The 12,714-nt window shown below is 42.3% G+C and overlaps 1 protein-coding gene across 3 annotated transcripts in view; it reads right to left on the bottom strand.

Moving 5' to 3' along the window:
- Positions 1-12,714, bottom strand: part of COL14A1 (collagen type XIV alpha 1 chain) — a 251,894-nt gene that overhangs the window by 31,227 nt on the left and 207,953 nt on the right. For all 3 annotated transcript variants that reach the window (XM_008001445.3, XM_008001446.3, XM_008001447.3), the window contains exons 41-42: positions 11,278-11,331; positions 10,736-10,807 (exon numbers count right to left, since the gene is read on the bottom strand). In XM_008001445.3, coding sequence (XP_007999636.3) covers positions 10,736-10,807; positions 11,278-11,331 — 126 coding nt within the window. The remainder of the gene's footprint in view (positions 1-10,735; positions 10,808-11,277; positions 11,332-12,714) is intronic.

Here is a 12,714-nt window from a genome sequence, read left to right as displayed (position 1 = left end):
AGTAGTTTTTTCCAATTCTGTGAAGAAAGTCATTGGTAGCTTGATGGGGATGGCATTGAATCTATAAATTACCTCGGGCAATATGGCCATTTTCATGATACTGATTTTTCCTATCCTATCCATGAGCATGGAATGTTCTTCCATTTGTTTGTATCCTCTTTTATTTCATTGAGCTGTGGTTTGTAGTTCTCCTTGAAGAGGTCCTTCACATCCCTTGTAAGTTGGACTCCTAGGTATTTTATTCTCCTTGAAGAAATTGTGAATGGGAGTTCATTCATGATTTGGCTGTTTGTCTGTTATTGGTGTATAAGAATGCTTGTGATTTTTGCACTTGATTTTGTATCCTGAGACTTTGCTGAAGTCAGTTATCAGCTTAAGGAGATTTTGGGCTGAGATGATGGGGTTTTCTGAATACACAATCGTGTCATCTGCAAACAGGGACAATTTGACTTCCTCTTTCCTAATTGAATACACTTTCTTTCTTTCTCCTGCCTGATTGCCCTAGCCAGAACTTCCAACACTATGTTGAATAGGAGTGGTGAGAGGGGGCATCCCTGTCTTGTGCCAGTTTTCAAAGGGAATGCTTCCAGTTTTTGCCCATTCAGTATGATATTGGTTGTGGGTTTGTCATAAATAGCTCTTATTATTTTGAGATATGTCCCATCAATACCTAATTTATTGAGAGTTTTTAGCATGAAGGGCTGTTGAATTTTGTCAAAGGCCTTTTATCCATCTACTGAGATAATCATGTGGTTTTTGTCTTTGGTTCTGTTTATATGCTAGATTATGTTTATTGATTTGTGTATGTTGAACCAGCCTTGCATCCCAGGGATGAAGTTCACTTGATCATGGTGGATAAGCTTTTTGATGTGCTGCTGGATTCGGTTTGCCAGTATTTTATTGAGCATTTTTGCATCGGTGTTCATTGGGGATATTGGTCTAAAATTCTCTTTTTTTGTTGTGTCTCTGCCAGGCTTTGGTATCAGGATGATGCCAGCCTCATAAAATGAGTGAGGGAGGATTCCTTCTTCTTCTATTGATTGGAATAGTTTCAGAAGGAATGGTACCAGTTCCTCCTTGTACCTCTGGTAGAATTCGGCTGTGAATCCATCGGGTCCTGGACTTTTTTTGGTTGGTAGGCTATTAATTATTGCCTCAATTTCAGAGCCTGCTATTGGTCGATTCAGGGATTCAACTTCTTCCTGGTTTAGTCTTGGGAGGATGTATGTGTCCAGGAATTTATCCATTTCTTCCAGATTTTTTAGTTTATTTGTGTAGAGGTGTTTAAAGTATTATCTGATGGTAGTTTGTATTTCTGTGGTATTGGTGGTGATATCCCCTTTATCATTTTTTATTGCATCTATTTGATTCTTCTCTCTTTTCTTCTTTATTAGTCTTGCTAGTGGTCTATCAATTTTGTTGACCTTTTCAAAAAACCAGCTCCTGGATTCATTGGTTTTTTTAAGGGTTTTTTGTGTCTCTATCTCCTTCAGTTCTGCTCTGATCTTAGTTATTTCTTGCCTTCTGCTAGCTTTTGAATGTGTTTGCTCTTGCTTCTCTAGTTCTTTTAATTGTGATGTTAGGGTGGCAATTTTAGATCTTTCCTGCTTTCTCTTGTGGGCATTTAGTGCTATAAATTTCCCTCTACACACTGCTTTAAATTTGTCTCAGAGATTCTGGTATGTTGTGTCTTTGTTCTCATTGATTTCAAAGAACATATTTATTTCTGCCTTGATTTTGTTGTTTACCCAGTAGTCACTCAGGAGCAGGTTGTTCAGTTTCCATGTAGTTGTGCAGTTTTGATTGAGTTTCTTAATCCTGAGTTCTAGTTTGATTGCACTGTGGTCTGAAAGACAGTTTGTTACAATTTCTGTTCTTTTTTTTTTTTTTTTTTTTTTTTTTTGAGACGGAGTCTTGCTCTGTCGCCCAGGCTGGAGTGCAGTGGCGGGATCTCGGTTCACTGCAAGCTCCGCCTCCCGGGTTCACGCCATTCTCCTGCCTCAGCCGCCCGAGTAGCTGGGACTACAGGCGCCTGCCACCTCGCCCGGCTAGTTTTTTTGTACTTTTTTAGTAGAGACGGGGTTTCACCGTGTTAGCCAGGATGGTCTCGATCTCCTGACCTCTGATCCGCCCGTCTCGGCCTCCCAAAGTGCTGGGATTACAGGCTTGAGCCACCGCCCGGCCAATTTCTGTTCTTTTACATTTGCTGAGGAGTGCTTTACTTCCAACTATGTGGTCAATTTTGGAATAAGTGCAATGTGGTGCTGAGAAGAATGTATATTCTGTTGATTTGGACTGGAAAGTTCTGTAGATGTCTATTAGGTCTGCTTGGTGCAGAGCTGAATTCAATTCCTGGATATCCTTGTTAACTTTCTGTCTTGATCTGTCTAATGTTGATCGTGGTGAGTTAAAGTCTCCCATTACTATTGTGTGGGAGTCTAAGTCTCTTTGTAGGTCTCTAAGGACTTCTTTTATGAATCTGGGTGCTCCTGTAAGGGGTGCAGTACATATATATTTAGGATAGTTAGCTCTTCTTATTGAATTGATCCCTTTACCATTATGAAATGACCTTCTTTGTCTCTTTTGATCTTTGTTGGTTCAAAGTCTATTTTATCAGAGACTAGGATTGCAACCCCTGCCTTGTTTTGTTTTCCATTTGCTTGGTAGATCTTCCTCCATCCCTTAATTTTGAGCCTATGTGTGTCTCTGTGCATGAGATGGGTCTCCTGAATATAGCACACTGATTCAATTTGCCAGTCTGTGTCTTTTAATTGGAGCATTTAGCCCATTAACATTTAAGGTTAATATTGTTATGTGTGAACTTGATCCTGTCATTATGATGTTAGCTGGTTATTTTACTCATTAGCTGATGCAGTTTCTTCCTAGCATCGATGGTCTTTGCAATTTGGCATGTTTTTGCAGTGGCTGGTACCGGTTAATCCTTTCCGAGTTAGTTCTTCCTTCAGGCGCTCTTGTAGGGCCGGCCTGGTGGTGACGAAATCTCTCAGCATTTGCTTGTCTGTAAAGGATTTTATTTCTCCTTCACTTATGAAGCTTAGTTTGACTGGACATGAAATTCTGGGTTGAAAATTCTTTCCTTTAAGAATGTTGAATATTGGCCCCCACTCTCTTCTGGTTTGTAGAGTTTCTGCAGAGAGATCCGCTGTTAGTCTGATGGACTTCTTTTTGTGGGTAACCCGACCTTTCTCTCTGACTGCGCTTAACATTTTTTCCTTCATTTCAACCTTGGTGAATCTGATGATTGGGGTTGCTCTTCTCAAGGAGTATCTTTGTGATGTCTGTATTTCCTGAATTTGAATGTTGGCCTGCCTTGCTAGGTTGTGGAAGTTCTCCTGGATAATATCATGCAGAGTGTTTTCCAACTTGGTTCCATTCTCCCCGTCACTTTCAGGTACACCAGTCAGACATAGATTTGGTCTTTTCACATAGTCCCATATTTCTTGGAGGCTTTGTTCATTTCTTTTTACTCTTTTTTATCTAAACTTCTCTTCTCACTTCATTTCATTCATTTGATCTTCAATCACTGATACCCTTTCTTCCAGTTGATTGAATTGGCTACTGAAGCTTGTGCATGTGTCACGTAGTTCTCGTGCCAGGGTTTTCAGCTCCATCGGGTCATTTAAGGACTTCTCTACACTGGTTATTCTAGTTAGCCATTCGTCTAATCTTTTTTCAAGGTTTTTAGCTTCTCTGTGACGGGTTCAAACTTCCTCCTTTAGCTCGGAGAAGTTTGATCGTCTGAAGCCTTCTTCTCTCAACTTGTCAAAGTCATTCTCCATCCAGCTTTGTTCTTTTGGTGGTGAGGAGCTGCTTTCCTTTGGAGGGGGAGAGGCACTCTGATTTTTAGAATTTTCAGCTTTTCTGCTCTATTTTTTCCCCATCTTTGTGGTTTTATCTACGTTTGGTCTTTGATGATGGTGACATACAGATGGGGTTTTGGTGTGGATGTCCTTTCTCTTTGTTAGTTTTCCTTCTAACAGTCAGGAACCTCAGCTGCAGGTCTGTTGGAGTCTGCTGGAGGTCCACTCCAGACCCTGTGTGCCTGGGTTTCAGCAGCAGAGGCTGCAGAACAGCGAATATTGCTGAACAGCAAATGTTGCTGCCTGATTGTTCCTCTGGAAGCTTCGTCTCAGATGGGTACCTGGCAGTATGAGGTGTCATTCTGCCCCTACTGGGGGGTGCCTCCCAGTTAGGCTACTTGGGGGTCAGGGACCCACTTGAGGAGGCAGTCTGTCCGTTCTCAGATCTCAAACTCCATGCTGGCAGAACGACTACTCTCTTCAAAGCTGTCAGAAGGGGACATTTAAGTCTGTAGAGGTTTCTGCTGCCTTTTGATAGGCTATGCCCTGCCCCTAGAAGTGGAGTCTACAGAGGCAGGCAGGCCTCCTTGAGCTGCAGTGGGCTCCACCCACTTCAAGCTTCCTGGCCGCTTTGTTTACCTACTGCAGCCTCAGCAATGGCGGGTGCCCCTCCCCCAGCCTCGCTGCCACCTTGCAGTTCGATCTCAGACTGCTGTGCTAGCAGCGGGACCCTCCAAGCCAGGTGCATGATATAATCTCCTGGTGTGCCATTTGCTAAGACCGTTGGACAAGTGCAGTATTAGGGTGGGAGTGATCTGATTTTCCAGGTGCCCTCTGTTACTACTTCCCTTGGCTAGGAAACAGAATTACCTGACCCCCTGTGCTTCCCAGGTGAGGTGATGCCTTGCCCTGCTTCAGCTCATGCTCCGTGGGCTGCACCCACTGTCCTGCCCACACTGTCCAACAAGCCCCAGTGAGATGAACCCAGTACCTCAGTTGGAAATGCAAAAATCACCTGTCTTCTGTGTTGCTCACGCTTGGAGCTGTAGCCTGGAACTGTTCCTATTTGGCCATCTTGGAACCGCCCCTAATTCATTTAATTCTTATAACACTCCTATATGATTAACTTATTTAGTGCTTATAATACTCCTATAAGATTAACTCATTCATTCTTTATAACAACCCTATATTATTCCCATTTTCCAGATACGGAAAATGAGGCACTAAGAGGTCATGTCACTTGCTCAAGGCCATGCAATAAGGAAGGGAAAAAACTGGGGACCTCAACCTAAATCGTGGGCTCCAGAATCCACGCACATCCCGAGTACACTCTACCGCTCTGTTGAAAGAGAACTCTGCTCAGCAATTCTGCCAGCTCGTATCTTCTATTCCAGGGAAGATAATATTTTCTCAATTAAAATAAAGCAAAACAAACAAACATACTATGCCTAAAGCCTAACTCTAGTAATTCAGAATTAAGTTGCAATTTGAGTCATTTTTTAAAAAATCTATTTTATCTTGAATAACTTTATTTCTGCACCAATACATTTTTTGACAGTTTTCCTGCTATTCTTGCCATCACTTATTAAACTGGCTTGTTTGAAAATGTTTCAAATCTAGAGAACGCAATTATAGTGCAAACCTGATTGACATGGTAAATGGAGAACATCAGCTGTTGGCACCTTTTGGTATGTAGGGATGGATGTGTTTAATTGGGCTTGAAATTCCTCAAACTCAGTCTCATGATGCTGGTTATTAAGTAGCCAAAGGGTGCAGCTGGGCGGTCTCAGTGAAAGATCTTTTTAATGAAATATTTGTATGGCAAGAAATTTTTTTTATTCCAACTTTTCTGACATCGTTCCTTTGATTTTTACAAATTAAAACAAAAACAAAATAAAAATTCCTGAGCAAGTGAAGGCCTATAACTCCACCAAAGTATGCTTTGAGGGAAAACACATATTCCCTGCAGATGTAGGCAGGAAAAAGTGGCACACTTTCCTTTAATTTTAGGAGCACTCGAAATGTAAAGAAAGGAAAATACAGTGGCTACATTCATAGATTCACCGAATTTTAGTGCTGGAAGGAAGAGGAATGATCTTGTGGTTCAAGTACCACATATTAAAGATGTCTGTTAAACTAAATCAAAACATCTTAGGCTGGCTTGAAACGTCTTCCATGACCTGACCCCTAATCTATAAGAATATTCTTCTAATATGTCTCTAACATGCCTTTGAACATCAGCCTAACTAGAATATAAACGTACCTTCTTTTTTTTTTTTTGAGACAGAGTCTTGCTTTGTCTCCCAGGCTGGAGTGCAGTGGTATGATCTCGGCTCACTGCAACCTCTGCCTCCCGGGTTTAAGCGATTCTCATGTCTCAGCTTCTTGGGTATCTGGGATTACAAGCACCCACCACTACACCCAGTTAATTATTGTATTTCTTTTTTAGTAGAAACGAGATTTCACCATGTTGGCCAGGGTGGTCTCAAACTCCTGACCTCAAATGATTCGCCTGCCTTGGTCTCCCAAAGTGCTGGGATTACAGGCATAAGCCACCCCACCCAGCCTTCTTTTTTTCTTTTAATAAATACATATTAAGTACTCTCTATGTGTTAGACACTGAACTGGGGTCTAGGACTCTACACAGGAGTATGATAAAATTTCTCTTCTTAAGGAATTATCCTTTTAGTGGAGAGACAAACATCAATAGTTGAAATGCAGTACCTAACAGCCTGCAAAGGGAGGGGTGGCTTTACACAGGAGATGAGAAGCCTTAAAGAAGGATTTGCTGGGAGCTCACCAAGTGGTGAAAAAGACTGCAGCCCAGTAAGGCAAACGAGCATCCCAAAGAGCATCCTGTAAGTTGTTAGCATCCCCAAAGACAAACGTGTGAAATGGTATGGTATATATTTCGGGAACTTTAAATAACGTATGAGTGAATCCAGGTGAAGGGAGGATGGTAATCCAAGTTGGAAAGGAAAGTAGGGGCTCATCCTAAAGGGCCATGAGCTCTGTGCTGAACAATTGGGCTCCTTCCTCCAGGGATAAGGAGGAGATTCAAGCCAGACAGTGACATGTGGGAGTTGCGCTAAAAGATGTTCTGGCAGCTGGGGAATGGACTAGAACAGGGCTAAAGCAGAGGCCGGGGGGCCAATGAGAGCCTCTCAGGATAGTCTTTGGGAGCAGCGAGCAGGGCCTGAAACAAAACTGCGGTAGTTGTGATGGAACTAGAGAAAGAATTGAAAAATAGTAAAATGTACAGAGACGGGGGTGCTCTGTGTTTGCCTTACATTTTTCTGCAACTGTCACCTAAGTGATGCAATCTTTCTGTCTCTGTGGGTGGGAATCCTACCCATATTCTAAGATCTCATCAAAATGGTCCCTCCTTCTGAAGCCGCTACTCCTACCCCTCAGCTTAGGGGTCTCTCTCTTAATGGAGCTTTTGGAGCAACTTCCTTGTCTTTCCCTTAAGGCATTTCACACTTTCTGCCCTTTATTACAGCTTCGTATATAAAAACATCATTCTTTCTGGATTTCTCAACAGTATGGAAAAATGTCTTGAGATCTTTTGTATCCCTCATGACTGCTCCCCACCATTTAATCTTATATGGATTGTGCTCACTCCCTAAATATTTTAAATGAATGAATTAGGAAACTGACATTCAGAAAAGCTAGATGATTTGTGCAAGTGATGTGGCTTACAGCTACTTTGAGTCATGTCAGGGCTACATCAGGAACCCAGGTATCCTGACTTCTAACGCAAAGCTCCGTCAGTGATGTAACCCTGGACCTGTCTACCTGGCTGAACACATGGCCCCAGCAGTAAGCAGCTCCTTGTTTCGTGTGCTTTATCACTCTCTAACAACTGCAGAGGAGGAACCGTACCTAAGCCAATGCTCAAAACTTAGACAGAAATCAGGACCTCAGCAGCAGCAATGTACATTCTGCCCTAGGGAGCCGGCAGCTGGAAGCAGAGCGCACAAAAGCAAGCGTTTCTGGCACCTACTGTAGGAAACATGTTGCTATTTTCAGCGGTGCAGCCTGTCCCTCTTGGTCCCTTTCCCTCATGCCTTCCTAGACAGACATCCATGGGAAATCAATCAAGGCCTTAACACCATGACACAGAGCCTGCTGTCACAGCCATGCCAGTCTGGCAGGCAGCAAGCATCTGGGAGCCAGCAGGTCCAGAAAAGTCTGGGCTGGACAGTTCAGAAAGCAACTTGCTTTTGAGAGGAAATCCCCAAGCCAGCTGTGGTATCCCTACCCGATGCTTATAGGCCAAATGGTTTCTGCCTCTGGTCGAAGTGCCAATGGCACAAAGGCCCCTCCTGCTGCTATCAAGGGCCCCTTTCTGCTGATTTATAATGAAAACCACATTATGAACAAGTGTTTTATTTATGGGAAAATTTTATTGGCATTTCTGTAGACACTACATTTGGAGGCTAATCCAGAGCCACCAAAGGCCAGGTGGGTGAGCAGGGTGCTATCATAGTTACTCAAAGATTCCAGGTCTCACTCTAGCTCTCCACGCTCCATGTCAACTCTCCCATAGCTCTCAGAGCCTGCATTTCTTTCCTTCCCTCTTTCCTATTCCCTCCCTCTTGGGTCAGGATCAGTCTATACCTCGCTTTTTCCTAGCCTGGCTTAGGAGAAACTAGTTCTAGGAGATGCTAGTAAGAATAAGAACCTCATGCACAAATACATTTATTGTCTAACCAAATTAAACTAGTTTTGGGTGTTTTCTAATTTCACTTCGGGATGCCTCAAAGCTTTTGATGTCCTAAGACTTCCCATGAATTTCCGAGAAACAGATTAGGCAAGCAGTTTCTGTGCATGTGGCTTCTACAGCTAGTTAGGGTCAGGTCAGGGCCACTTCTCTGACCAGGACCCCTTGCTGTCTGGCACTGTGGATATATTCTAAAACTCTGGTTCCCAGGAGCACATTCTGGAAAGCAGACTGAAGCCAAATACCAGAAAGTATGTTTTTAAGTTTCTTTTCTGGTATGATACAGCTTCGAATCAAATGAATAGATAAGCTTGCAGTGAAAGAATGAAGACAGGTGTGTGTGTGCGTATGTGTATGTGTGTGTGTATGCATGCATTTTTTCATGTGCTCACCCATGTGGGTTTCAGTGTATGTTTCTAGGTGCAGGATCATACTTGGCAACATGTTTTTGAATTTAAAAAAAGATGTGTGAAGATAAAGCAATCAGATTTTCTTCTGTGACCCACTACTAGGTTGATATAAAAAGAAGAGATCTAAAGGTATTTTGAATGACATTGTAATCGGAATAAAGATGCAGCTGTATAAAGTGATTACTAAGGATAGCATTTATTTGGATGTGCCAATTAGGATGTATTTACTAAAATCAAGATGCATTATTTATGTGCATACCCTGTATGGGTTTGTGTACCCACATAAGTCTCACGTGAGTCATGGTCCGGAAAGGGATTCTGAGGATGAAATAATTTTATTAAAATGAGTTTCAAGAATAAGAGGAGCAAGACTGTCTGGGTTGCTAGAGGAAGACAGGCCACTTTCTGAATGAGAACCAACATTTCTGTTACATCTTGTTTACTATGGTAGGCGGGAAAAAAGGCCCCTCAAACTTCTTTGCCCTAGTCCCCAGAACCTGTGAATATGTTACCTAATGTGGCAAAAGGGAATTTGCAAATGTGACTTAGTTGAGGATTTGGGAGTTATCTAGGGAGATCATCTATGATTAGCCTGAATGTAATCACATAGGTCCTGAAGAGAACCTTTCCTGGCTGTGGTCAGAGAGAAGTGACTATGGCAGAAAAAGGCCAGAGAGACGCAACATTGCTGCCTTTGCAGATGCAGGCAGACCATGAGCCAAGGACTATGGGAGGCCTTTAGCAGCTAGAAAAGGCCAGGAAAGAGATTCTCTCCTCTAGCCTCCGGAAAGGAAATACCGACACCTTCCCTTTAACTCAGTGAGATCTGCGCCAGACTGCTGACCTGCGGAACTGTAAGATAACAAATTTGTGTTGTTTTAAGCCACTGAGATTGTGGCAATTTGTTAAGTGGTAACAGGAATCTAATTCACTAGATGCTTCCATCCTCATCCATCGGATTTCACTGCTGCACACATTCTTAGTGCGTTTGCAGTCGTACACATCTTTGCATTTTTCAATGTTTTAGTTTATAGATGCAGGCTTAGCAATTCACAGATAAATATCAGAATGCTGACTAACATCTAAACCTAGAAGGAACAACTTGCATGTCACCAGAAGATGCCAAGCATGTCCCCAGAGGCCGTGTAATACAATGACCTCATTTTACAGATGAAGAAACAGGCCCAGATGTGTTCATTTGTTTTTCTTCCACCTTATCCCTTCCCCTCCCACTGATCACATTTAAACACCAACCTAACAGACTAGAAGAACAAAAATCAGAGTTAAAGAGTTCTGTTCCTTATGTTTTCACTTATAACACCTCTCACTTATGTGTGAGTGTGTGTTTTAATGGGAAATTCTGTCTTGTAGAATTTAGAAGACAAAAATCTAATCTTACGTTCATTAAACCTTGAATTTCCCAAGCTTTGTATTTTTCCCTTTGGGAACCCTGCTTGATTAACACATAGCTGTTGTGCCCAACCTCTGGAGAGATGATATTGAGCTTACTTAGCCAAATGCAGAATAGCAAGCAACAGAAACATAAGCAAAAGCATGACAGATTATTCCCTGTTAGGACCATTTATCTTTAGCCATGACATATGCACAATCTGATCTTCATCTTTATCCTAGAAGCTTTTTTGATTTCCTTTATGAATTTCCATAGAGAACAGTGCTGAATAAACATTTCTGACTAGCAGAGAGGCTGGTAAATTTAAACACATAAATAAACGTGATGACTGGGCATTCATTCTGAGCAACTACGGCTGCATACTCACGGGTGGTCCCAGGGCGCCTTGTGGTCCCATGCTTCCTGTGATTCCTGGGACTCCAGGGGCCCCAGGGATGCCCTAGAAGAGAGGTAGGAAAATGGAACAAAGTCAGGAATCACACATTCTCATCAATGACAGCCAACTTTTAAGCAAGCGTAACAAATACACACCATGATAGCTTCCCTCCCCCTCATCACCGGGACCTCATTCCTGTTCCCAATTGCCCAAAATGGAGGGAAGACTTTTTTTTAGTCTCCTCACTATATGTCAGGTGTGGTTCTTTCAAATTCAAGCCTTACTTGTGATTTAATAAAAGCTAAATCAATGCAGGTGATCTTCTGGCAAAATGACTCTGAGATAGAATAGTCGGGCAATAGGGATACATTATCTTTCTAAAAAGTTTTAAGAAGAATTCTCTACCAAGGGATGAGTTGTTACACTATAGTGAAGGTGGTTGCTGAGTAAAAGATCTGGCAAGAGAAAACCTCTCAAAGGAAATGAAATGCTTTAAAACAGAGTGTGTTCCAGCAGTTTCTGGAAAGGCTTACTATTGGCCCTGGTGGTCCTGGAGGTCCCGAGGATCCATCCTTTCCTGGAAAGCCCTGGTGAAAAGAAACACAGTGTGTCAGCTAAGCAGATACTTTACATGGCTTTCAGAATGGGCTCATCTAACTCCTTTTCACGTTTGGGGGTCGAGTCCTGCTGCTTGCTCTGGACTACCAAGGATTCACTGCCTTTAAACTCTTCATGGAAATTGTTTTTGGCAAGGTGTTTGTGTCTGTTGGCGCCATTAAATTGTTCAGTGCAAGAATTTTAGGTGTAAGAAATGCCACTTACAAACTTAAACAGGAACTTGCTTCCAAAAAGTGCTTTTACTAAACTAAGCATAGCAAATGCGAAGAGGATCCATTCTTGGTCATTAATGAGCAGATGAAAAGATGAATTAGTGTCTTTCATGACCTAAGAGAGTCTTGGGCAGGGAATCTCTATCAGAGGGATCTGTCTTTCATTAGGAGTACTGCAATATCTGAAAGTCTGCAACTTCACGAGTAAGCTGGAGAAGATTTGGGAGGATTTCCTGTGGCAATGACTGAGCTTTGACTACTGGACAGATTTACTGTGGGCTTACAAATGAGCACGTGTTTGCGCCTCATTCCCTGGTGGAAGGATTTAAGGCAGAAAGCAAGTGATGTTCTTTATAAAAACGTCTTCCTAAATTACAGAATATATATGTATATGTGTTTTTTTTATGTTAAGTGTTAAAAAAACTGTAAGAGCTGGGATGACTTACTCCTAAATGTTTATAGCTCTTAATTTTGAATGCTGGCCTTTCCAAAGCAGTTAATTTAAGGGAGAATCTTCAATCTAAATTTTATCATATTCATAAAATTTCATAAAATATTTTTCCAAACACTACCTGTTACTACAAGGAGAAGCTGAATTTTCACCACGGAATTGATGTCCCATTGGAATAATTATTTTCCATCTCAAACTAACTCAAACCTCTCCTGGCATCTTTGCAGACTCTCCCAACTCCCTTTCTGACATTCTTGCCACTTTTCCAGTGAGCCGTCTTTTCCACTTATTTTACCACGAAAATCCATCCTTTTTGTTTTTTTTCTTTTTTGAGACAGAGTTTTGTTCTTGTTGCCCAGGCTGGAGTGCAATGGCGCAACCTCAGCTCACCGCAACCTCCCCCTCCCAGGCTCAAGCGATTCTCCTGCCTCAGCCTCCGAAGTAGCTGGGATGACAGACATGAGCCACCACGCCCAGCAAATTTTGTATTTTTAGTAGAATGGGGTTTTTCTATGTTGGTCAGACTCGTCTCAATCTCCCGACCTCAGGTGATCCGCCTGCCTCAGCCTCCCAAAGTGCTGGGATTACAGGCATGAGCCACTGTGCCCAGCAGAAAATGCATCTTTTAGGTCTGTCCAGACTCACATTATGTCTCCCTACCTCAAGGTGTCAAATGAAAGACAGCAATG

This window comes from Chlorocebus sabaeus, chromosome 8 (genome assembly GCF_047675955.1).
Source record: "Chlorocebus sabaeus isolate Y175 chromosome 8, mChlSab1.0.hap1, whole genome shotgun sequence".
Lineage (NCBI taxonomy): Eukaryota > Metazoa > Chordata > Mammalia > Primates > Cercopithecidae > Chlorocebus > Chlorocebus sabaeus.
The sequence above is the reverse complement of the archived record's forward strand: the minus strand, read 5'-3'. Positions and strand labels throughout refer to the sequence as shown.